Genomic DNA, 26,122 nt, shown 5'->3' with positions numbered 1-26,122 from the left:
TTATGTGTAAGTCCTATACAAGAGCAATTTCATTTCTTGGGAGATTTGCTTTTTGCTAATTTTAGTTCAAAGGAAAAAAATTTAGTGAAAACTTCATTAACATGGAAAAAAATAAAATCCAAGTAATGTTTAGTTTTGGCTCAGGCAAATGACTTTGTAATGAAGTCCAAATGTTTGTGTGCAATAAACCCATTTACCAGCACTAGAAGCAGTAAAACAGAACAGAATTACCAACATAAAAGTTGAGGACTATTTTGGTAATTTTCTGTTTGGAAAAAAATTCCATTACCAGCAGCTGCTCTCTAAGTGTAACATTCTATAGAGCTTCATAATCTGGAGGTCCTATGCTGCTGATTTCATAAATCATATTTTGTTTTAATCAATTTTCAGTAGCTTACAAGACTCTCTAGGAGTGAAGTATCAGATAAAAGGCAATTTCATTCTGTTAGTTCTCAACAATAATGATGAACTTTCCATTAGGTTTTTTCACATTGACTAAATTGTTGGGCATAGGAAAGCATTCATTTGTACAACAAAATTTAAGCTGGGTGTGTCAACACTACAGCAAAGCGGATGTCAGGTGTAAACAGCTTTGTTTTCAACTTCACTGTGAACAGTTCTTTACTATTTCAGATAAGGCTACAGTGTAAAAAAGTCTTAAATATTTAGCGGAAGGTAAAATAGTCTAAGCAGTATTTTATTTATCAGCGTCACAGTATCCACCAATATCTCCCTTTCCTACTGTCATCTTCCCAGTAGGCAAGGTTTGAAGCTCACATCACCCCAGATAACCAAAGCAGTAATGTAGACCTATAGCATTTTATTTTATTATTTTCTCAACATTCTTGTTTCAACCATTTGAAGTTTATTGCCATAAAAGTTTAACGAAATTGTCAATGTCATTACAAAATCTACTACTGATCAAACCATGAACGCTTGGTCTAAGAAAGAGTGACAATACATGACAACTCAGTGAAAGGTGCACAGAAGTTCCCTTTCCAGACATGCACATTAGAAGTACCTAATAATGGGGACAATCAGCCAAGCTGCTAAGTAATGTGTCAACATGATATTTGCCATTAAGTTCAAACTACCACCTAATACAAGTAGTTTGTACTTCACAGCATTTTTTTCCATCACTGGGACATATTAGTACTCTTTGTAATTCACGGAGTTTCCAAATAGTGAGTCCTCTGAAAAAAGCAAAATTTTATGAAAATACATCAGAAGTGCTTAAAAATACTGCTGAGAATGAAGTGGGGGGAGGAAGATGAGTGGCAAAGATTCAAATTTGTCACAAAGACAATTCCACAAAGAAATAAAACAAACTAAAGAATCTACTTTTTTTTACAGCCAAGTAAAGGTAAAATACTGGCATATAACCATGTTAAAGTAGTAAGAAAATACAATCAGCTCTGTCTCAGATGATTTAATACCTTTTATAAAGTTATTTCTACTCTTCTCCCTTCTCTGCCTCCCTCCCCAAATGAATCTGAATTAAGTTTTCCTGAACTTTTGAAAACTTTGATTTATGATTTGGCATCACTAAAACCCTTTGTTTCAAGCTCCCATTACTGTTTCCTTTCACTTGACTTCTATACTTCTGAGTGTTATTTCTAATAAGACTTGTATAACATTTTTGTTGTTTAAGATGAAATTGAAAAAATCTTTAAGTAAAACTATCTTTCCAACTGTAGAATATTTCAAATATAGTTACAGCAGATTTGGAGACTGACCTTTGTGCTTGAGTGCTATAGCTGTTATCATAGGAATCATAGCTTTGTTCATCATAAGCAGTTCCATAACCATCATCATACTCCTGAAATGACAAAAAAGGTAGGTAACATTAACCGTAAGCACACTCCAGAAACAAAGCAGTAACCTAGTTCTAAATACAAAAGACAATACTCTGTTGAAATGCATATATGACATATGTACACCACAAAATGGCAGAATCTTAATGATATTGGAGACTACATTCATTTAGGAGACTACACATATCTAAGACTAAAATTACTTTAAAGGTATTTTGAACTATTTTGTTTTGAAAAGATTTTTTTAGCTAATACTGGTTTATGCAGAGACAGTACAAAAGCTTCATGTCTCCATGTACTCAAATTTCAGATGAGTGAGCTACTGATCTTCAAGAAAGCGCTGGGAAGCATCTCTGGAATCAAAACATCTGAGTAAGTGTTGTGCAACTGACTTAGGTAGCTTACTTATTTCTGGACAAGAAGTTTAATATTCTACACAGAATATAGATAGGAAAAAAGTCCCTAAAGGAGACTAGTAAGAATGATGATTTTACTTCTTTGAATGCCCTCTGTATACTCTTCAACTTGTGGAAGTTTAGCAGCCATTAAGCTAAAAGTAAGGTTTTCTTACTCCTTCCACATTATCCACATTACTTAAGTATACACTGTAGTAACACTCTTCCCAAAAAATTACTGTATTTAAATACCAAATTGAACAACACACTAACTCCAGCTACAAGCCATACAGAAGTTTAAGATAAAAATCAAGTGACAATGATGCTGTGTTTTCCCAGAGAAGGATGAGAAATCTAAAAGAACTGTAAGCAATTTGTTTTTTCCAGTAATAAACCTAAGCTAAACACATGAAAAGTAGAAATGGCACTTCCTTTGTACTGTTCCTTAGGAAATCCTAATATCCAAATGATATCTAAATATGCTAAAGACCTTGATGGATATTTAGGGTTAACTTCTCCAGTTTTGTCAGATGCAAATGACCTAATGAGAAGACACTTTGAAGATATAGGGATCCAGAAAAATTAAAATCTGGTATTGTCTTATATATGGTATTGTATAAGTGTGTATCAAACCCTGGCAACATAATGATGAAGTCTCATGAAAGAACAAACTCTTTCCCAGGAAAAGGAACCTTTAAGAATCCTTCACCAATAACAAAACAAAACCAACTAGCAGTATCAATCAGGTAGGTATGGCAGATGGATTGTCCAACTCTAGTAGAAAACACCTTCAGTGACAGGAATCTGACAGCTTTCTAGACACTGTAAGGAAAGCTTTCTATAGCAGAATCCAGTGCCATCCTCAAAAACCGATAGGAAACTGAATTTGCTGAGAGTTTTTAGCATTTTTTCCAGTCATTTGAAATTGCTTATATGGAAAACCAGGCAATCTGCCCATCAGTACTGCTTAATCACCACTAGAAGACTGAACATGATTAGTAGAAGGGTGTCTATGAACATTTGCCAGCACAAATGAGTGACAGCCTATGTCTGGAAGAAGAAACAAGGATTCTGTTGCAAAGAGATCCATGGATAAAGAGTCCCAATTGAAAAGGAAATGCATTGTTTTCTCTTTCAGTAATTCACTGTCCTGAAACTAAAAATTAAAAGAGTCTCAGCATTTCTTTGCCCATCTGATATGGATTTTTCTTGATAAACCACACACTAAACCCACAAAACCATTGCCTCCTGGCAGTTATTATGAACAAGCACTTTATTACTTATTGATGCAATACACAGACATCTGTTAACAATACAGACATTGATCAACAGCAGAAGCTGAGACAACTTATTTGCTCTGTTCCAGAACATTTACATGACATTTGGTCTCCTCTTTTAGAATCTCCCAACTGTGAATCAGCCACCCCTAAGAGGGGCTCCTGAACTTCAATCCATGCACACCCAGCAGAGACACCAAATGAAAGCAGAGGACTGAAATTAACCTTTTAGCATGTTAAAGCTTTGCCACTAAGGAATCATTGGAGAATTCTTAAGCAATCAGTCCTATTCTTCACATTTATGTTAACTGCTAAAAAACTGATCATGAAAGAAAAGGGGAAAACAGACTACTCTGAAGTTATGGTGTATCTATGACTTCTTGAATACAAAGAAACAAAGTAAATTTGAAATAGGAGGACCCTTAACAAGATGGCCAGCAGAACAAAAGGAAAATTTTGTGGAGGTCCATGCTGTATCAGACTTAAGTGTTTCTAGTATTAGCAGTTCCCTTCCAGAGAAATTTTACCCAGAACTCATTACTGTTCACCATTTTGTGTGTTAATAAATTGACTACTGCAGAAATTAAGCACTGCATTATTAGATTGTTGAAGGTGGCTCTTATAAGCTTTGAATGGAAAGATATCTGGTTTGTAGTTTGTGGGACTCCTGTCACTTAGCATTAAAAAGATCAACCTGTGCTGTTGCAATTACTATAATCTGCTTAAATAGATCAATTTTTCCTTTTTATTACTGTATTTACATTTATAAAACCAAAAATTTACATTAAAAGCAAGATAAACTTCACATGCAACATGCTGCAAAAATAGAGTATGTTTATAAAGCTGCTCAATGGCTTGTTCTGTTAAGAGATAAGAGATTCAAATTCCAAAACATTTGTTTACTGTGCACTAGTCCCTTGAAGTAGCAATTAGGCTGGGGCAGCTGAAGTATGTTTCAGAGCTTTCCTTGAATTAGGTCTGACAGTATTTTCTTAGCCATGCAGTATTTGAAAACCTTCTTTCAGGAGGTTACAAAGAAGGTTGGCCACGGCAGAATGTTTTACGTTTTAGACTAAATCCACACTACTTGAGTATTTTGACACAGACCTCTTGTGGCTTCAATAAATATTTTCTTTAACTTAATTTAGTATTTAGGTGAAATATCCTTGGCCATCTGGCATGCTTCAGTACAATAATATATCATGCTAAATGAAATAAAAGTGATATTTTCACACATATAATGGAAATGGACAGAGCAGAACTTAAATATGCACAGATATCTTGTAATAAAGTATATCACAGATTCACTGACAGTCATTGCTATACCGATTTATTTCCACATAGTACAGCAAGAATTACACCTTCATAAGAATATTTTAATTGCATTTTTCCTGCTGATTTTTCAGCATGTTTCAGGTATTTATAAAAGCATTCATTTCTGTATGTAAAGCCATTATTCTTCATGTGGATGACAGCATTGGCGTTCCTACTACCCACCAATGCAATGCACTTCCCTCTCAATTCCAGTTAGTAAGTCTATAAATAGCTCTTCCCATAGGTACTCAGTAATCAAGGAGTTTCCAGGTGAAGTCCTATTTCCTCTCCCACTACTAAAAACCAAAAGCCTGAACAAGATCATATTTTCATCCCATGAATGGGAACACTGTTTCTGTTATTATTCTACTTTTCAGGATAACCTAGAAAACTCTCAGATTTACTCTGACCAAAAGGCAAGTATGCTGTACAGTTTGTGCTTATAAGAAAGGTGCTAAAGTCCCCTTAAACCACAGGTATTTTCCACACAACATTTAAAATATCAACTAGGAAGGTATCAAGAGCAATTGTCCTGACTTCTGTTAATTTCAGTCTTAAGAACCTTCCTCCAAAGTAACAGAACTGCTAGAATTATAAGACAGATCTGAAAATAATATGAAATTATTCTGCAAAATCTCAAACCTTATTACTAACTCCTTTATTAAGCCAGCCTATAAACCAGAATCACATTATATTTCCTCTTCAAGAGAGCTTCTGCCTGTAGTTGTCTCAATGACAGCACCTGCAGTTCATATAAATCCAAAGAGCAGCACTGGCAACAGTAATTGTTCAGCGTGAAGTGCAGAAATTTTTCATGAACAGAACCAAAAGCAGTATGTAAAAATACACCTTCGAGTACATTAAATAATAAGTTAGTATCGCAGATCAAAAGATGATAAAAGCAACGAAAGCAATCCTAGCCAAAACCTCTGCACTACCCAAAACATTATAAATCATGCTAAGCCTTGCTCATCAGTGTTTCTTTCTAATAATGAAGTACTCTATAACATACCCTTGTTCATGGGGAATAGGAAATGGTGGCTTTAAATTACAATCTGCTGGCAGTGACAATGACAGACTAGCGTTTGGGTCATCTTCAGGGGAAATTAACAATGTTTCAAAGAGAACAAAACAGAACTAGGAAGAAAAAGAGGGTAAGAAGTTCATTTTAAGAAAAGCCATTTGCAGTGCTGGAAAAAATAATCAAATCAATAAGAGAAAATCATCAAATCAATAAGAAATCAATTTTCCAGCTCTCCCCAAAGGAAATCCATCCAAGGGGAAAAAAAAATTAAAGCTGTTATCACTACAACTAAAGGTTGTTGTTTCTTTTCCTCATCATTCTCTGAAATTAATACTTACATCAGTACTTTATCACAGAATATTGGAGGAATGTCTTAGATAAAAAGTATCATATTAAAAAAAATTGTTTGCGCAGAGATTAACTTGAAGGAGAAAGAACATGAGGCAACTTCAGTGCAGTGCAATAAAGAATTTTTTTGGCAAATTAGAATTGGAAAGGAAAGGAACAGAGACACTGTTACATGGAAATAACATCTCCCCATCATTTAATCAACAGGGAATATGGGGCAATCAAAACAAGTATGTGTAGCTACTACCATCTCAAGACTGAGTGATAACATTAAGGACATTAGCAGCAAACATGCACAGACTGCAAGCTCCTATTTAGTAGATTTTCATCTGTTTTCATCTAGAAGCAGCCTAGTGCATATTCAACCAGAACAAATAAGGTATTCCTGGAATGAAAGATGTACTAGTGGATTGTCTTTCACACACCTCAAAACAAAAAAAGATTTGTTAATGAATATTGGCAGTAAAATTTAAACCAAGTTACTATCAGGCCAAAACAATTCTGTCTTTCAATATATAACAGCAGGGAGCAGTGTCAGAATCAGGAGGACAACTCATACTCATTCAATAATAGCAAATCAAAAAACGGTCAACTTAGATGAGCAGCTTAAAATAAAATACTTTGCAAATAAAATATTTTGCATGCACATTATAGGTGAATTTTCAACTTCAAGACAGGCAGGTGGAAAAGCTTTTCAGCCTCCCCTCTAAAAAATTTCACTGTTTCCATAGCCAAAGTCACCTGAGTTCCTGAGAAAAAGATTTTCTATTCTCTCTCTACCTTATCCTGAAAACCCCAAAGGTAAATGTAAGATTCAAAACCAGAACAGTTGAGGGACATAAATTTCAAATATTTTTTCACTTATTTCTTCTTGCTTGTCCTATCATGAAAGAGAATACTATAATTGGAAAAAAAAAGCCAAGAAATAACAGTCTGATGTTATGAACTTGCTTTCCAGAACTCTTACCTGAATTTACCCTAATAATAGTCTTAGCACTTCTGAAAAACCTGAACTCAGTAAATACATTGCTTAAAAAAGGCATAATACTAAAGTGGAAACTACAACATTATCCAGAGCGGAACAGAGCAGAATGGACAAAAGATCATTTCTCTAGTACTCAGAGAATGAAGCTACCTCAAGTCCTTTTCCAGGTATCCAAACAATAAGCTTCAAACTCAAAATAACTAAACAAATAAAAACATTTGAAATATTGCATGTTATTAGGAAACTGTCAACATTCAGAAGACCAAGGTAAAGTAAAACATGGTTTGACCCTTGCAGTTATATTAAAGTTGTACTTGAACTCTATTCTGGCAGAATTTTAATTCTTTTCAAAGTCTTATGTTATCTGGACTAGCCCTTACTTTGCCTAATATTTTGCCACCTCAACTCCAAGAAGCATTTATTTGTAAATAAAAAGCTTAGGGCTTTTTTAATATGGTATACAAAGTTTTTCCTCTTTTCCTAGAAATCTTTCCTTCAACTATGAACAGCAAGCGAGCAAATGAATGTTAATGAGAAAAAGTCTAAAAACAGTTCACCGTGCAAAATCAGCACTGTTAGTAGCTCCAAGAAACTGCTTCCACATTAATCCTAATTTTCAGTTTTTCAAACTGTAAACTAAATTTGATCTCAGTGAAGAGACAGGGAAATCAAGCTCAATGCTGGATATCAAAACAGAATTTGCACTATCTTTCTAGGGAGGTGCACTAAATAATACTGTAGGTTATTCAGCTGAATTGGCTCTCACCTGTAAATAGTAAGACTTTGCATTCACTCTTTCCAGTAATTGATACATACTTGCATATTTCATAGCAATCACTGGATCAAGAAATGGATTTTATTCTCAGCCATCCAGCCAAATGTTATTTGTGAACAAGTTTCCCTTGAGTCTTCCCACAAATTTGTAAGGATTTCTTGAAAAAAATCAAACAGCCAGAAACCACTCTCCTGACACTGTGTACGCTACAACAGCCAGTATCCTGGTGGTCAGCGCACCATCTCCGCAGAGAACCAAGGGAATACAAATACCTGCAACAGGAATTTGAAGCAAGGGCCTTCCACTACTGGAGGAATACTGAGCTCTCAATTACAAAAAGACATACAGCACCGTATCACCTGCTCATTGTTTTGGATGAGATCTTGTTAGACAGTAGGTTATGGTAATATCTTTTCAGTCTTCCCCATTTCTCATGCGAAACAGTAGGAGCAGCCTCATACTGTTGCAACTTCTATAATATCTATGTACGTTACAGTATATCTAGTGTTAGTTTCATAATACAGATGCAGTGTGAAAATTACAAGCTTAAATCTGAATTAAGTCAAGCACTGCTTTGTCCCATCAGTAAATGCAATGTATTTCTGGAAATATCCAGGAATGTATGCTTTGGGAACTATGAAACTTAAAAACCCAGCCATCCCTAAGCTTTAGGATCTTCTAGAATCAGGCAATAACTAAATGTAGATTTCAAAGTGTAGATTTCTGAAGTTTGTTATCAGTATCTTTTTTGCATCCAAGTGTTCTGTACACACTTCTAAGTACCCTGTATCTGTGTATCTGTATCCTTAAGTTAAAAAATCTTGGCATGTAACTGAAAATAGTTCACAATGTTCTTTTTCAAGTTGCAATTTACTTAACATTAGAAAGGCTCCCTAGGTCTCTTACTGGTAGACATTCTATCTTAATTCAATTTCTTACTACACAAAGCAATCTCATTGAAGCATTTTAATTGAAGCATTAACTGCTAGAAATTATACATGTAGTCACTGCATTAGAAAAATCTGCTGCTGAGATAATCCTTGTCTGAACACAAGAAAACATCAATAAAATTGCCAGAAACAAAACTGAAGCTCTGCCACAACTTTCCCACATGCACACTAGGGAGGAACATGTAGATCTGCTTGCTTTCCAATGTAGTGTTGAAGCAGGTCTTAGCCATAACTTGCTAGACTGACAAGTCTTATTTTTCAGTGCAGACATTCCACACGGCCACAGAAATGGGTTTTAAAAACATGTTTAAAGTCCAGTTCTTAATGCCTACAAATCTGATAAATCTCAGTTTGCATTTAACCCATTTAAGCAGCCAAAACAGGACTTGACATGGCATCATCACAAATACATTCATACAAAGTACATAATTGAAATATTTACACGGTATTTGCAAAATATTTACCTTTGTAAAATGAAAATAGCAGCAAATAAAAACCTAATCTTAAAGCTTCAGTCACATTGCTGTGTTACTAATTCGAAAAAAGCCTCAAGGGTTTGAAGCTGGTAAGAAGAGGACAACAGGAAGAGGCAGAGAGCAGCAACTGTTACTAGACACTGAGACTGAACATCCCTATGTTCTACCCTATGTTGACTGAACATCCACTAAGGAATTGACACTATTAAAGAGCAGTGAATTGCTAGCATACTGTTACTAATTTCCTGGTTATTGAAAAACATGGAAAAGCTTAATGTTTCCAGCTAGTAGTTAAACACAATTTCTATTTCTTAGCTTCATGGAATAAATTGTCCACTTAAAAATACATGTAAATATTTATCTTTTACAGTTTGCTTCAATAAGTAGAGAAAAATTCTCGTGTAATTAAGAGAACGATGACCCTGAAACCATCCATAAGAGCTTCAATGTATCTAGCAATCACCTAGTATGATTTCCCTTATCCAAGGATTATAAAAATAATCCTGGCCATGCTTCACATGTCATACTAGGCTCTCTCCTGATCTGAGCAGTTGAGGACATCAAAAGGGGAGGCATGTTAGCCTTCAGAAGAAGTTTATCACACCAGACAGAGCAGTGAGGTTAGAACAGTAATTATAAAGCTGACTGGCTGTAGAAGCATGAATTTTTCCTATCATGAGCTGATGCTACAGCTATTAAAAAGACAATGTTCACAGAAAATGATAAGCAGCTGTCATTTAATGGCTTCAAAAACTTCATCATGGTACTAACAATACGGTAAGATCCCAGGAGGAATGGGTCCTGGGACAGAGAGATACATAAGTGAGACTGGCAACAGCAGCGTGGGAAAACTAGTTATATTGAACTGGAAAAACATGCAGATACTGCTGCTAGTCTGATACATTGCATGACTTCTCTAGAGAAGGCCAAATCAAGCAGCCCAAATCAGCATTACAAACAGCCCAAAAAGCTGACAGAGATAGTCTACCTCTGTGTAGAGCTTTCCAACAGGTAAGTTTGGGACAACTTCCCTATGGGCTCCAAGCACAGGACAGCAACAGTCACCTAGTTTTGTTTATCTTGAGCCCACATTAAAATGAATCTAAATTCAAATTAATGATTTTTTTGCCTGTGGTATGATTTTCCCCACATGAGATACTGCCTCCAGAATTAACCCTTCCAATTTTTCAGAAAGAAATACATAATCCCCTAGCCATTTTGATAATTGTCTTTTAGAAAAGAACTTCTTAAACAATCAAGAAGAGGAAGGAGAGAGATTAGGCTAGACAGAAGGCAGAACTGAATAAGGTCTTCATGATGTTAAAGACTCATTGGTCTTAAGGACTATGGAAAAAAGTTAACAAAGGGAGTGAAGGAAAAGGGAAGATGTTTGTGACTCAATGATGGCCTCATTTTCTGTCTTTATTATATATGTCTATATTAAGGTATACTTAATAGTATTCTACAGAGGAAATGGGCAACGATTTTATGTACTGAAAGCCCTGCTCATCTTCGAGACATCATCTTTGAGATATATAGTTACACAAGTAAATCGTTGAAGGCTTCCATCCAGAAGATAGTTTGCTTCCTTCTGAACTTGCAGTTTCAGATTAATGAGTAGAAAGCAAAGGCTTGTAAGTGTAAAGAAATGAAAAGATTCATGAATCTTCGCAGACTTTCCAATCTTCAATGGAAAGCCTCTTGTGGTGGGTTGACCCTGGCTAGATGTCAAGTGCCCACCAAACCATATAATTGCCCTCCTCAATGGGACAGGGGAAGAGAAAATATAACAAAAGGCTCATGAGTCAAGATAAGGACAGGGAGAGATCACTCATCAGTTATTGTCACAGGCAAAACAAGACTCAACTTAGGGAAAAATTAACTTATTACCAATCAAATCTGAGTAGGATAATAGAAATAAGAACAAATATTAAAACACCCTTCCCCATCCCTCCCTTCTTCCAGGGCTCAACTTTACTCCTGATTTCTCTACCTCCTGCCCTCCAGCAGCACAGGGGGACAGGGAATGGGGGTTGTGGTCAGTTCATCACACATTGTCTCTGCCACTCCTTCCTCCTCAGGGGGAGGACTCCTCACACTCTTCCCCTGCTCCAGCATGGGGTCCCTCGCACAGGAGACAGTCCTCCATGAACTTCTCCAACATAAGTCCTTCCCTTGGGCTGCAGTTCTTCACAATCTGCTTCAGTGTGGGCCCCTCCCACAGGGTGCAGTCCTTCAGGCACAGACTGTTCCAGTGTGGGTCCCCCACAGGGTCACAAGTCCTGCCAGAAAACCTGCTCCAGTGTGGGCTCCTCTCTCCCCAGGGCCACAGGTCCTGCCAGGAGCCTGCTCCAGCATGGGCTTCCTGGGGCATCACAGCCTCCTCTGGGAATCCACCTGCTCCAGCTTGGGGTCCTCCACGGGCTGCAGGTGGAGATCTGCTCCACCATGGACCTCCATGGGTGCAGGGCACAGCTGCCTCACCATGGGCTGCACCATGGGCTGCAGGGGAGTCTCTGCTCCAGCACCTGGAGCATCTCCTGCCCCTCCTCCTTCACTGACCTTGGTGTCTGCAGAGTTGCAGCTCTTATGCTCTCACTCCTCTCTCCCAGCTGTTGCACAGCAGCTTTTTTCCCCTTCTTAAATATGTTATCCCAGAGGCACTACCACCATTGCTGATGGGCTCAGCCTTAACCAGCAGCAGGTCCATCTTGGAGCTGGTGGGCATTGGCTCTTGGATATGGGGGAAAGCTATCAGCTTCTCACAGAGGCCACCCTGATACCAAAACCTGGCCACACAAACCCAATATACTTCCAAAGGCTCCTCTAACATCTCTGGATATCCCCATCTCCGAAGCTCTGAAACTATATGCTGCTTAAAATAACTTCTTATGACACCCACAATCTTACTGAAGTTCTCATTCTACAGACACTTCTCAGGAAACAGTGACACCTACTCAGATATTCAGCTTGGAAAACCAGTGCTTAATACTAGATATGGCTGAACAGCAACTAGTAAGGAAAGGATAAAAATTCTACTAATGATTTCTACCATGTTACCTTAATATGTAAATGATACAATTAAGGTACTTTGATAATGTACTACAAATGGGCAGGTATAAAAATATAATGCATTAAATTTAACAAAATATTCTAGTGGTTTATGTCCTAGCAGCAAAACTTTTATTCTAATGAATCTCCACTTAAACAAAAGGAGACACAGAAAATATGTTAATTTTAAAATGGACCCATTAGCATTGCTTTATCAATTACAGCTTTAAATATATCTATCCCAGTTAAGATCTCTTGTTTGGAAGACAAGTGATCCAGTTCTAGAGAACATTCTTTTTAGAAATTTAGCACAGCACTACTTTACTTTATAGTGCTGTTTTCTAATTACTCAGAAGTAAAATATACATCACGATACTGATTCAAACAGCTGTTATTTCCATGCCACTTCTATAACACATGCTATAAACAGCAGATACACATGAATATCAAGTTACTTAAAGAGGTTTATTTTTTACCACATCACCATGCATTCTACAGTGTATGCCCTGGAAACGGGGTGTTTAATGAGGACTAATTCCTTTGAAAGCATTGTGAAATAACCACTTATTTGCAGTACTCCCCTTGACTCTTCAAGTCAGTTATAGCCAGGGGACACTTACATATGCTGTTCAAGTACTAGTTCTCAAAATTAATAAACTACATTAAATTCTTCTGAATTGTTCAGGTACATGCATAAATGTTTGTACTGACATTAAACTTTCTGCAAGAAGCTATAAGTGTTATAAGGAAAATTAGGTTTCTGATCAAAAGGACAAAGGTTGAGATTTCATTTAGAGGGTTTTCACAGGGGTGATGAGGAAAGAGGGAGAATATTTATAAAAGTGTTAAGAAAAAAAAATGTTTAAATAGCAAAAGCATTTCCTGGAATTCAGGAACTCCTTTCCTGATAGTCTGAATAATAAAGTCCAGACAGACCTGGCTGTAAAGAAGGCACGCTAAAAGCTTTAAGATATATAAAACATTAAAAGTGTTGTCCTTGAAAATGTTATTTTTCTATAAGACTAAATCCATTTTATGACATTTTTGATTTAATAAGGTTTTTTCTTTATCGCACTGGTCTAAGTTCAATAGAAGTTAAATTTATCCTAAGAATTCATAACTGCCTATAATTATCAGTCATGTACAATATAAAGTATCTTGATATGGTTTTTAATTTTTAATACAATAAAATCAAGACAAATATGTATGGCTTATAGACATACACTGTATATTGTTAACATCTTAGGATTAATTCTGAGGCTTTCATAGAAATACTTTAATTTCTAATCGCTGAACAGTTATATGACCACAAATATAGGTTTAGGAAGAAGAGTAGAGTACTATTCTCAGTTTTAGTTAAGAATTAAAAAATCTACTGACAATAGGATTTTACAGATTTTTGTAAAGCAGAACCCTAATATAATACATTTAAGAGGTACATAACTATTTTGCCAAATGCACAGTAAATGTCTTTATGGTAGTACATATAACCTGAAATTTTATTAATATGAAACAGTTCCAAGTCAGAAAAGGTGACACGAGATGACCACATTTGCCATAGATACTGGGTAAAAGTCTTATTTGGGTACTAATTAAAGAGATTCTTTTGAGTTCTAAAATGATAGTTCAGATCATCCCTCCAAAATTACACACTTTGTGCACGGTATGTCAACAGCTCAACTTACATATTCACCATAGGTCTCCTGTGCTGGAGGTGGTGGAAGGGGGCGGTAGCCTGAAGGTGGAGGTACTCCTCTCGCTCTGGGTGCTAAAAGTCCACGGCTACGACTGACTGGTCCTCTACTGGGAGGCACTCCTCTGGGTGCTGGTGCCCCTCTTGGTACTCCTGCTGGTGGTGGAGGCACTCCTCCACGGCCCCTGTGAATATAGGGATCACTTACCATTAAATACTATACCCTTGGCCTCCCTTTCAACAGCTCCCTCCCTCACATCATGACAATTTTGCTTTGCTACAGCCATAAAAGGTCTAAAAGAGGTTTATAGTCATCATTTTTAGGTACGCTTTAATCCAATTACACACATTATGCAAAAAATGCTGAAAGATACAAACTAGATACGTGGTTCAGTGATGAACTTCTCACTAGCTTGAGACATTCTCACATAGACAGACACCCAAATCAATTTGCTGGAATCAGTCAACTTCACTAGAAATTTGCCTTATAGTATGTGAAAACACAATCATAGAGTAACAGGTTAATTTGAAGCTGTCAGCCTATATCATACTCAAACCCAGCACAGAAATCAGTTGCAACTCCCTTCTGATCCCGTGTAAGCTTCTAAATGCAATCCAAAGATCACACTGCATGTAAGAGATTGAGTTACATTTTCTTCTGGTTCTAAAGAAGACATTTCCAGCTGTTGCAGGAAACATTCAAACATGTAATAAATGTGCAGGGTGATTATGGGATATAACCTGATGTGCTATATATATTTAAGAACAGTAACAGTTTATTTTTAGAGTTCTGAAACAATGATAAGCATTAACTTGCATTCCATTACTTCAACTCTTAACATATAGATGAAAAATCTGAGACCTAAACCAGAACAATTTTCAAACACATTTGATCCATTTAAAGGTGGTGCCCCCCCACCTCCCTATAGTAAAGGGAGAGATTTAGAGGTACAACCTGTGGGAAATTTGCATCATTTATCCTCTTTTAAACAGGATGTCTAAGACATTGCTAATAGACATCTCCTTTTTAAAGGAGATCACCCCATGGACTATAGTTAAGTTTAAACTACTGCTCTGTAGGCGTATAGACTTGTTCCAAGAAAGTCACACCCTTATTGTGTACTGTAACAGATATACAGAAGAAAACAAACACACACAAGCTCTACACTATCTTCCTATCAAGCCATCATCTGATTAATCTCGAGTAGTAATTGAGTGAAAATACTCTGTCCTGATTTCCATAAAAATTTCCAACTTAAACATTATAAAATAAAATCGAGATTTGGCCTATCCCATTTCACATAAATCATATAATTTCTCATTGGTAAGCTTATCAGAAAATATAATCATTTTAGCACAAAATATTTGAAAAACTGCATCACAAAATGAAGAATTCAAAAGCTTAAATAGTTGATACAATCAGGTTAGATTTTATTAATTCTAATTACTGATTAAAACACAGTCACAAAGTATTTTAAACAAGCCTAGAGAGTAAGTGATTTAAAACTGTGCTTATTACTTGGTTTTGGCTAATCTGTAGAATGCCTCCTCAGGACAGGGTACCAGCTGCTTATTTGACTTCATTGTAGTGGGGGCAGGGGTGAGCAGTGAAGTTCCCAGACACAGCCTGCTGAAGTAATATAAAGAAATAGCAAATGTGATACTTTCCAAGTGAAGCCAAAGAAAGGGAAATGAACCTATTGGCATAGACAAAAGTCAATACCAAGTAAAAACGTCAGTAAAAAGACTCAAGAATCACTACACCTAATCTTCATGGCGTCCTTTTAGACAGGGTGCAAGTGAGAGCAGCAGGAAATGGGACATGCTAAAGACATGGAAAAACATTTGAGGGAGGGGGGGAAGAAGTACAGTATTTAGAGCCAGTATAGATTTATTCCTGTAGAGTAATTAGAACACCAGATCCACGTGATGAGAAGGTCTTTTCTGCATTTTAAAAACAGTTAATAAGATTGCAGTGGTGATAGGTGGGAAGTCATATTTCTCTTATATTAGGAGACCATTTACATGCTTTTTAAAAAAGTTACTGTAGGAAGAATAAACAATCTGAGATGTATAGTTCTGTATTACACCACTCAGATGGTTACTGCACCAGGCTGGAGGAGATTAGAAAGGTGCAGGGATGGGAAACCAGTAACAGGAGAGTTCCATTACCACCATGCAGATTTGAGTCATACCAGGGTATTTTTAGAAACTGTAAATTGTTATTTCAGTAAGTTATCAGGGAACTCAAGAAGTTTGATTGACATGAACAATAAACAGAAATTAACTGAAAATATTGAGGAACCACTTTGAATAGGAACCTTTGCCTACCTTTGCCAAAACAGATGAGTTCTGGTATTGCTCAATTTGAAAAAGGGTAGCTATATAAATTGTGTTTAAAAATATTTAAAAGTAATAATGTATATACATAAAATGGGAAGACATTTAGAGAAATCCCAGAGGAAGTCAGAGCACATACACAACAATTGTCAAAAAAGAAAAACTTGAGAAAAGGCAAAAGGAGCTCAGTAAGGCTAGAACAGCAGGGTAAGGAGAGGTATTAAAAGAGGTCACTTGATTCACTTGAAAAACTGAACCCATCTCTGGCATCAGAAGACAAATGCTAGTAAAACAAATACAAAATACTCAGAAAAGCAGGTGAGAACTTAAAGAATTTATAGAAAGCCTAAAAAAAAGTCTTTCAAACATTCTGGAATTCTGAAACCTGCCAGAGTCTGAGGCCAAGTGACCAATGAAGAACAGTAAGGAGATATATATATGTATACATACATTCATTTTGCTACATAATCAAGACTGACCAACAAGGTTCTCATGCTAGTCCTTCCTTATGAGGAATGCACTGGATGGTCATGCCAACTGACTTTAGACAAATTACAGAACAAATAGAGCAATTAAGAGTAATTGCACTATCTTTCTATAAACTACAACAGGAGTTCAGATGTCTATCTCTTTGATATTTAGCTGAATCTCAAACTGAATGGTTAAAGAGCAAAAAGAATTTCAAAGTAGCAAACTACAGGAGGGAACACTCAGGACTTTATATATATACACACAAATTTTTATATCCTAATATTATACAAAGCAATAGGTTCTGAGCTATCACTACCCAAAGAACATTCATAATTAAGATTGGCCCAGTGGTCAGGTCAGCACAGTGAAAAAACAAATCGTGTTTTAGAAAAATAAGAGAATACAGAAAACTTTGTTACCCTACTGCGTGTACTTACAGTCCTGTTGCCTAATTTCAAAAGAACATAGAAGAACTGTATTTGCATTAGAAACTATGTCAAAGATGATCAACAGTATAGAACAGCTTACATATAAGCAACAATTAAGTAGATTAAGGCACTTCATACTAGAAAGAACAATTGAGACTTATACAATAGAACCCAATAGCAACATCAAGGGAACGGAGAAGGCACATCAAGAGTCGTTCTCAGTCTAACAATCAAGGGACATCAACTGGGAGAGATAGAGTATTAAACCAGATTGCCTTAACATCTGAGCCACTATGACTGCTCCTATGAAATGCAATCACTGAAATGACAACGTGGTTGAGGTTGGAAGAGACCACTGGAGGTCATCCAGTCCAACCCCCTGCTGAAGCAGGGACACCTTGAGCCAGTTGCCCAGGACCATGCCCACAATCTCCCTGAGCAACCTGTGCCAGTGCTCAGTCACCCTGAGCAGTCATCCTGATATTCCAAGGGAACCTCCCATGTTTCAGTTTGGGCTCACTGCCTCTGGTCCTGTCACTGGACACTGCTGAGAAGAGCCTTCTCTGCTGTAGGCTGAACTGTCCCAGCTCTGTCAGCCTTTCCTCATTGCAGAGATGCTCCAGACCTCATCTTTGTGGCCCTTTGCCAAACTCTACCTAGTACATCCATGTCCCTCTTGTACCTGGGAGCCCAGAAGTGGACACAGCACTCCAGGTGGAGCCTCACCAGCACTAAATAAATGGAAGGATCACCTCCTTTGTCTTGCAAGCAACACTAATACAGCCCAGGATACCATTAGCCTTCTTTGCATTGCTGGCTCACATTCAACTTGGTGTCCACCCAGGTCCTTTTCAGCGAAGCTGTTTTCCAGGTGGGTGACCTCCAGCATATATTTGTGCATGGGGTTGTTCTTCCCTAGATGCAGGACTCTGCACTTCCTCTAGCGGAGCTTCATGGGGTTCCTGTGAGATCATTTCTCCAGTCTGTCAAGGTCCCTCTGGATGACAGCATAACCCTCTGGATTGAGGTGAGGCTGATGAGTTCACCAGGTCCTTCTTGACATTTTTGAAGGTAGGAGTGACATTTACTTTCCTCCAGTCCTCAGGCACCTCTCCTAATCTCCACAATTGTTCAGAGATTGAGAGTGGCTTCACAACGACATCTGCCAGCTCCCTCAGCACTTGTGGGTGCATCCCATCAGAGCCCATGGACTTGTGTTCAGCTTGCTTAGCTATTCTCTAACCTGACCCTCTTCCACCAAGGGTATGCTTTTCCCCTCATCTTTGGGGCCTTGGATTTCAGGAGACCCCTCTTACTAGTAAAGACTGAGCTGAAGAAGTCATTAGGTACCTTAGTCTTTTTCATGCCCTGTGTCACCAGGGCCCCTGCTCCATTCAGTAGTAGGCCCACATTTTCCCTAGTCTTCCTATTGCTATCTATGTACTCACAGAAGCAATTGTTGACTTTGCCATCCGTTACCAAATTGCTGATGACTCCTGCAAGTCATCTCTACTTGTGTCTACATAGCAGGCATGTCTACCCATTAGGGGCAGAACTGATGGCTCTAGCACAGTTTAGTCTCCACACATCTCTTCTAATTCTCATCTTCCATCTATGCTTTAGCTAATCCTTCCACAGCTCAATTCTGATCCATTTTGCCTACTCTTGTTTTCCATTTAACTCCTTTATAATTTACATGTTACTCCAGGTGTTTAAGGATGAAGTGGTCTTATTTTACTTTTTAAGTAAAAGCTTCACTCACTTGAATGTAACCCACTACTACAATTAAGTTTAGTGAATGTTCAGTAGTGCACAAATATACACAGCATATCAGAAATCACTCCCAGTGGGTATCCAACAACTTTTCAGATCTCCTACAGAGTTTCTCCACATATTCCATGTTGTATTTAGCACTTCTGATCCAATAACATTTTTCCTTTTGGAATCTTGTTCTTTCACTTTCCTGGGCTTTCCTTCCCTCTCCCAGTCAACTGCTTCTGAGGGGGTATCCATTTGCTTCTCAGGTCTCTGAAGAAACTGCACAGAGGGTATTTTCTCTACACTTCTATGACCACCTCACCCATAAATTCAAAAGCCTTGGTGCATCTGCTAACATTTAGATTAAGTCTTCTACTTATTTCATCCAAACCAAAACATCTCAGCTCTGTTTAGCACATTCACAGAGATATCTCACCATCAAATCAAATTCATCATGGCTTCTAGTCTCTCCAAGTCTGTCACTGCTTGCTTCTTTGACCAAGGACATAATTCTGCAGGCCAAATTTCAGCTGCTATCACCAACTCTTGTCTTCGCATACAGCCTACAGATTTTTCTTTTTCTTTATAAAAACTAAAATAGCCTTTCATTTCATACAGCCTACAGATTTTTCTTTTTCTTTATAAAAACTAAAATAGCCTTTCATTTCAAATTACATTAAAAATTATTTGGCATGGAGATTTCAGGTGACAAAACTTTAAGACAATAAAAAGCTCCTCTCAAAATCAGATATTCTTTCATGTTAATTCAGGGTTTCAAAAAGTATATTTAGAAACTGTCTGGAGCATCAGTGATTAGATACCAAATTCCCATTTATTTTAACTAAAATTATGGCATATTTCTTCAAATAACTATGAAGCAGTCATGATCCACAACTTTGGTTCAAGCACATAATTATTTCACTACAAGTAGCACAACTACTGGAAATAACTTTTTCTTTTGATAGAGAAACCTGATGTATTAACCCTCAATCAGAATGCTTCCAAATCTGAAATTTGATCAGTCTTTCAATACATTTCCTTGCCTGATAGCCCTCTTAATCCTTCCACTATTTCTTTGTTACAGAAGATCTTTGTTTCCACTTCTATAGGCCACAAAGCACTATGTCCAAACCTTGAAAGTTTTATGTTATCAAAACTCATTTGTCAGCCCATGTCAGCATGGACTACCTGCTCATATTCTGAAATATGGAAGGGGTCTTTTTGCCTTCATTTTTCCTCCTCACTACCATGCTGCCATCTCATTCCCTTTTAGAAGTTTTTGAAGGTGCTCTTTACCCCAGTGCCCATAAGAACATCTATTACAGTATTGACACTGCCAATATATCCAGACTAATGGTGTATGCAAATGGGCACTGAATCCCCCACATATTCATCTTCAAATTTTTGTATACTTTGCTTGTGTAAGTACTTTGAAACAGAGTTAGGGTGCCTTATTTTCAAGACACCTGAAATAAAAAGGTCCTTGCCTATGATCCCTCAGATTTATGACACTGCATATACACAAGTACTGAAGCATCACAGGAGATGCTAGTGTTTCTTTTTGCTACATTTTTAAGAAGAAAACTCTGCTCTTCTGAATCTTACATCAGGATGCTATCCAGCAGCTCAGATTTCTTTGGACGAGGAAAACTCTACTCCTTAAGTACCTATTAACTGTATTTTATACTAAACACAGACTGTACTAGTTAGACAGTACTTAAACATACTCAGTAAATCCTAGCTTCTGGCCAGATGTTGTTATTACCTCCAGACACGCTTTAACAAAGTGATCGTCTATGTACTCAAGATCATTGAGTCACACTCAGAAAGAAACATTTTGCTGGCCTTAAACAGATTAGTACTGCTATGTGAGAAAATCTGAAACTTCTGTTTTGTCTTTATCAGTCTGGCTGTGATTTTTCTGAATTTATTAATCCAGCAGTGGTGAACCTAGTGAAGGAAGTTAACCCTTTCCCATTAAACACACAAATAAGTGGTTAAATAAAGAATAATTTTACTCAAAACTATGTAATTAACTTACAGGCTCTACAGTGAAAAGGTCTTCTTCAATCTGGGTACCATGCACTAAACAAGATAAAGCAAATCCCAGTAATTCATTTAAGATCTTTTGTTTTCACTACACACTGAACAGTGTGCCAGAATAGCAGGGGGAAATAATCTAATTCAACTCATGTCACAGCATCCCTTGAAGACAACATAATGAAAACTGTTTTAGTTGGAACCTGAAACTTCCCGCATAGCGTTATTTCATTATTTATACTTGCAATTTAGCATGAGAGGAAAAAATAAAAAGTGAAGCACTACATTTCTACAAAGCTATCAAATACACTAAATAATGGGAGAACCAGCCTTTCACAAAAGTGTTAGAATGTGCTAGTGTGATTTCTAAATCCAGTATAGTAATTATAGAATATAATTGTAAGAAAAATCTGAAAAGTGTGCCTCACTGTACAGTTAAAATATTACTGAAGAACTGCATTTTGTAACTGATTCATCCCTGTTTGAACAAAGAGTTTAATATGTGGAAAAACATTCTAAAACTAGTTCTACTCAGCCACATTATACTATGCTAGACTCAGATAATTTATGAAAGTTTAGAAGTAATACACAGGTACTAATGTTTAATTGTCACTAAAATAGTATTTTGCCAACTCATACAACTTGAATACTTCTTCTTCAGCCTTTATTAGCAATCATTTGACATGTCTACTTTACAGTAGTCCCATAGTGTTTTTAGGATTTCTTTCCAGCAAACTAAGTTATTACCCTTGACCACAGCACACAGTGTCAAGCCAAAACTCCCAGATTCCCTCAGCAATAGCTCTACTTTATCTTTTCATTTATCACTTCCTTCTCTAGTATTACACTGATTTTTATATCAAGTTTCTTTTTACTGGATGACTTAGTAAAATTACTTATGAAATCACAGCTAGAGTCAGTTCACAGCTTTCTTTCACTTTGTTTTTTGTGAAAGAAAAATTAAATGGGTTTATGAAGTATGAAGCTCCTTTTCAGTTATCTCCTCTCCAGAAAGGGAAGTAAATTTAAGAATAGCTTCAAAAGAAAAATAATTGAAATTTAGGATCAGTTCCCTACACTGTATTATTCAATGAAGAAACACTTGGAATTCTTTAATTTTAGCATTCATAGTTCCACACATCTGTAAGGATTTAAACTGTTTAGAAGGATGTAACAAATTCTGTTACCAGATGTTAGTATTTCTGCTTCCTTTGAGCAGAGCCAACTACAGTTCATGTTCCTCAAACTAAGTTTTTTTGTTCAGGTTTTATATTAGACATGTGAAAAATAACAGACCTGTTATTTTAAAGTGTCAGCACCAAAACACTGAACACTGATATCCAGATACCACTCAGCTAGGGTTCCTGTCTTAATTTTTTTTATGATGAGTCACCATTGACGTTAACACTCTTACTCAAGTTTCATTTCACATTTTTTATTTGAAAACAGTAATATGTATGTTCATGTTTTAATTTTGTGAAAAATGGGAGATTTATCAGAAGACTAAAGAAACAAAACACACTAAATGTAATACCTGCCTTTGTCCTGGATCCTGAACCGGCTTTGCAAAATATTTTTATGTTACAGAACTTTTTGCAGTCCCACATGTTCTCAACAAGAAGTTATTCTTAAAAAAAGAAACCAGTTGATTCCAGATATATGAAAGGAATGATTTAAGTTTTATCTGGTGACTAACAAAGAACAATTGGAAGTTGTGAACACATTACAGCAGTGATCCACATTGCCTCATATTACCTCTGACACACAAGACAGCAAATTCTAACCTACAACTTCTGTAACAGTTGTATTTGTCCCCAGATAGAGTGACAGTCATTCAACCATTAGGATCCCAGCCATGCATAGAAAGAAATATGAGTGAAATGAATAAATGGGAACAGTAAAAAACCCAACAATATGATGCAACCATAAATCAGAATTTTGCTATTTCTTTAATTAGACTATTCCTACACTTCAGCTCTGTGAGAAATTACTTTTTCCTCCATTCATCTTAGTGAAATCAAAGTATCTGCTTTCAAATACAATTCCTCTCAGTCTGGAGAGTAAACCCAACCACCCTCCCTTACTGTTGCCTTTCAATACTTAAGGGGGGCTGCTTATAAAAAGATGGAGAGAGACTTTTCACAAGGGCCTGTAGTCACAGGACAAGGGGCAATGGTTTTCAACAATTTTAGATTGGACATGAAGAAATTCTTTACAATGAGGGTAGCGAGACACTGGAAAAGGTTTTCCAGAGAAGCTGTGGATGCTCCATTACTGGAAGTGTTCAAGGGCAGGCTGTATGGGGCTTTGAGAAAGCTGATCTAGGGGAATATGTCCCTTCCCATGGTAGGGGGGTTGAACTAGATGATCTCTAAAGATCCCTTCCAACCCAAACCATTCTATGATTCTAACTGATTTCTAGCTCTAAGTGGCATGAACTATGAATTGGTTCCCCCACCCCCAGGTGGCAAAGAAGATTTACCCATATTCTTAGACTTTTATCATCTTATCCTCTAGAATATAACTTTTCTAAAATATCTTAGAAAGAAATGAGTGATCCTTACATTTTTTTTTCTTAGTCTTAAAATAGCAATGTGAAGTTTTACAGAGGAAATGCTACTTTATTTGCAAAATATCCTCAGGGCTATACATAACATGTATGTTACATGTTTATTTTCAGTCTTTAGTTAATCAGAAATCTCAATTTACATTTCAGTAGTAGTATTTGTTCCACTGATTCAAGATAGAAATTCAAATGCATTAAAGACAGTGATTCCAAAGAGATACATCCTCTAGCTACTCATTATAACAGCATCACAGTAATCATTATGGATCCTCAAAGCCTACTAGCACATTAAAAAGTAACCAGTATGATCCTTAATTTTGTATAGTCACCTCCAAAAAAACTGTTTAAGAACAATGTCAGTCTACAATAAAAACGAAAGGAATGAAAACCAGGACTTTCACAAGGGAAAGATTCTCATGTCCCTTCTCTTGTTCCACAGATGAGTCAGGTACTAAAGAGGTTAAATGCTGAGCATAAACACCACAGAAAACAGAAGTACTGTGAATACATCTGAAGGTAACCTTTAACAGTATTAGGATGAAGAAAAAAAATGGGGGCAAGAGGGCAGAAGGAAGCAGCTATGTGCCCAAGATCAGTGATGAGAAGGAAAGCATATTCCTAAAGGGAAAGCTCAAAACACAACACAACTCTTCTACAGCAAATTCCATCCATTCCCAAAATCTTATGTGGCTCGAGTCATAAGAAAATCAGTCAAGAAAATATGGAACAAGCCAGAAATAGAGGAATAAAAGAGTTACCAAACCACAGCCGTTAGGAAATTACTTACCATATATGGAAATACCTGTGCACAGACTACAATTTTGTATGCAAGCACAGACATACTGTTTTCTACAAAGTAAAATTTTGGTATGGAGCTAAACATACATGTAACAAGTCTTCTTAAAAGAAGGCACTTGATAAGATTCATTATCTCCAGTCTCAACATGTCTGATAAGGAGCAAAGAAAGGCATAAATTAGTACACTTTGGTCCTTTTAAGTGAAACTATTCAGGAATAAAGCTTAAAAAAAATAGGAAGTTAAACACACTCAGCTGCTGCATCCTCAACAGGATGTTTCACATATCAAGGCTGGTATCTTAAAAATATTATCTGGATTATAAAGAGAGGTTAGGATCAAGGTTTTAGACTTCATTTTACAAATCTTCAAGCTTTGCTTCAACCTCTCCTGGGTATCTCAAGGATGCTTACTATTAAAACTGTTTTATTTAACACTAAGACAAAGCCTTTAACAAAGCCTTCCTTCAACGGAAGTATTACTCACTGAAATCTATCTGGGCTAAAAAAGACTCAGAGCATTACAACTGAGTTTAAGATCTTTAACTCAATAGCTGTAGTATCTCAGTTGCAATGGCATTACATTTCACTTAAGGAATCTTTTATGCTAACAGCTCTTCAATTTGCAGGGAAAGAGTCTTGGAGTTTGTGAGACAAACGTTAAAGTAAGGACAAGTCAAAGCAATAACCTTTCAGTTCCCCTTAGAACATAAAAAATGAGATAACAAATACAGTTTTCAGCTGTCATCTCCAGATCAAATGCTACTAACATTTACGTTTATACCCTGAAGACACTTCAATAGTTGTAGGCCAATAGTATGAACTACAAAGAATTTTGTGAGCGACGTAACAGCATGTATGTCTTACATAAAATGCATGTTTGAAAAAATAATTTACCAGAGTCCAGAGGATGGAACTAGAGATGTTAGAAATTCAGTACTATGAAAAGTTGATTATGTATGCATGTGCTAGACACTAGTAGTGGAAATTAGGTATGAAACTTTAGTGGTAAGAGCAGACTAAACAGTAACTTCTGCATCAAACTCTAGCTTAAGGACATATGAAAAATGAAGAACACATGAAATAGAACTGAGTGTCTCTGTACTGACAATGTGTAGCAGAGTTGTTACAGGCATCTATGGGAAAGTTAAAAACAAATATTTAAGAACTGAAGAAAAGTTAGCAAAAAACCCATCTCGAAAATAAAACATGATTCTAATTTGCAAGCACTTTTGTATGGCTGATTACAGTGCTAAAGAAGTGAACCTTGGTATATAATTACCACTACTCTGAACGTTAAAATCAAGAAAAGCAGCAGACTAGATATATTACACAATATTACTTAAGAATATAAGAACAAAAATTTCTTTATTTAGAGAAAATTATATACTTACAGGATACAAACAGTATGTGTAAATTCTCTAAATTAAAATTCATTCTGCATTGCATTTGCAATTATTACAGGGTAGACATAACTAAACAGATCTGTATAAATGGAATAATTCCACAGTGCTTTTTCTTCTAACATGCTTAAACTGAGTCAAAACACTTCAGAAAATTTTGAAATTATTTTGAAATCTGAAATTAAGTGTCAAGCTTGCATTAATAAGCACCATAGCCAC

General features: G+C 36.6%; 1 protein-coding gene across 4 annotated transcripts in view; it reads right to left on the bottom strand.

The window, feature by feature from the left end:
• The window catches only part of KHDRBS3 (KH RNA binding domain containing, signal transduction associated 3), a 98,951-nt gene that overhangs the window by 21,502 nt on the left and 51,327 nt on the right, over positions 1-26,122 (bottom strand). For 2 of the 4 annotated variants that reach the window (XR_012631461.1, XM_074888573.1), the window contains exons 6-8: positions 15,622-15,732; positions 14,095-14,287; positions 1,737-1,819 (exon numbers count right to left, since the gene is read on the bottom strand). Coding sequence is in view for 3 of the 4 variants with exons in the window: in XM_074888573.1 (XP_074744674.1) it covers positions 1,737-1,819; positions 14,095-14,287; positions 15,622-15,732 (387 nt within the window). In the remaining variant the exon portion in view is untranslated. The remainder of the gene's footprint in view (positions 1-1,736; positions 1,820-14,094; positions 14,288-15,621; positions 15,733-26,122) is intronic. The other 2 variants (XM_074888588.1, XM_074888597.1) reach the window with 2 other exon arrangements.

This window comes from Strix uralensis, chromosome 1 (assembly GCF_047716275.1).
Source record: "Strix uralensis isolate ZFMK-TIS-50842 chromosome 1, bStrUra1, whole genome shotgun sequence".
Classification (NCBI taxonomy): Eukaryota; Metazoa; Chordata; class Aves; order Strigiformes; family Strigidae; genus Strix; species Strix uralensis.
Note: the sequence above shows the minus strand (reverse complement) of the source record. Positions and strands in the feature narration are given on the sequence as shown.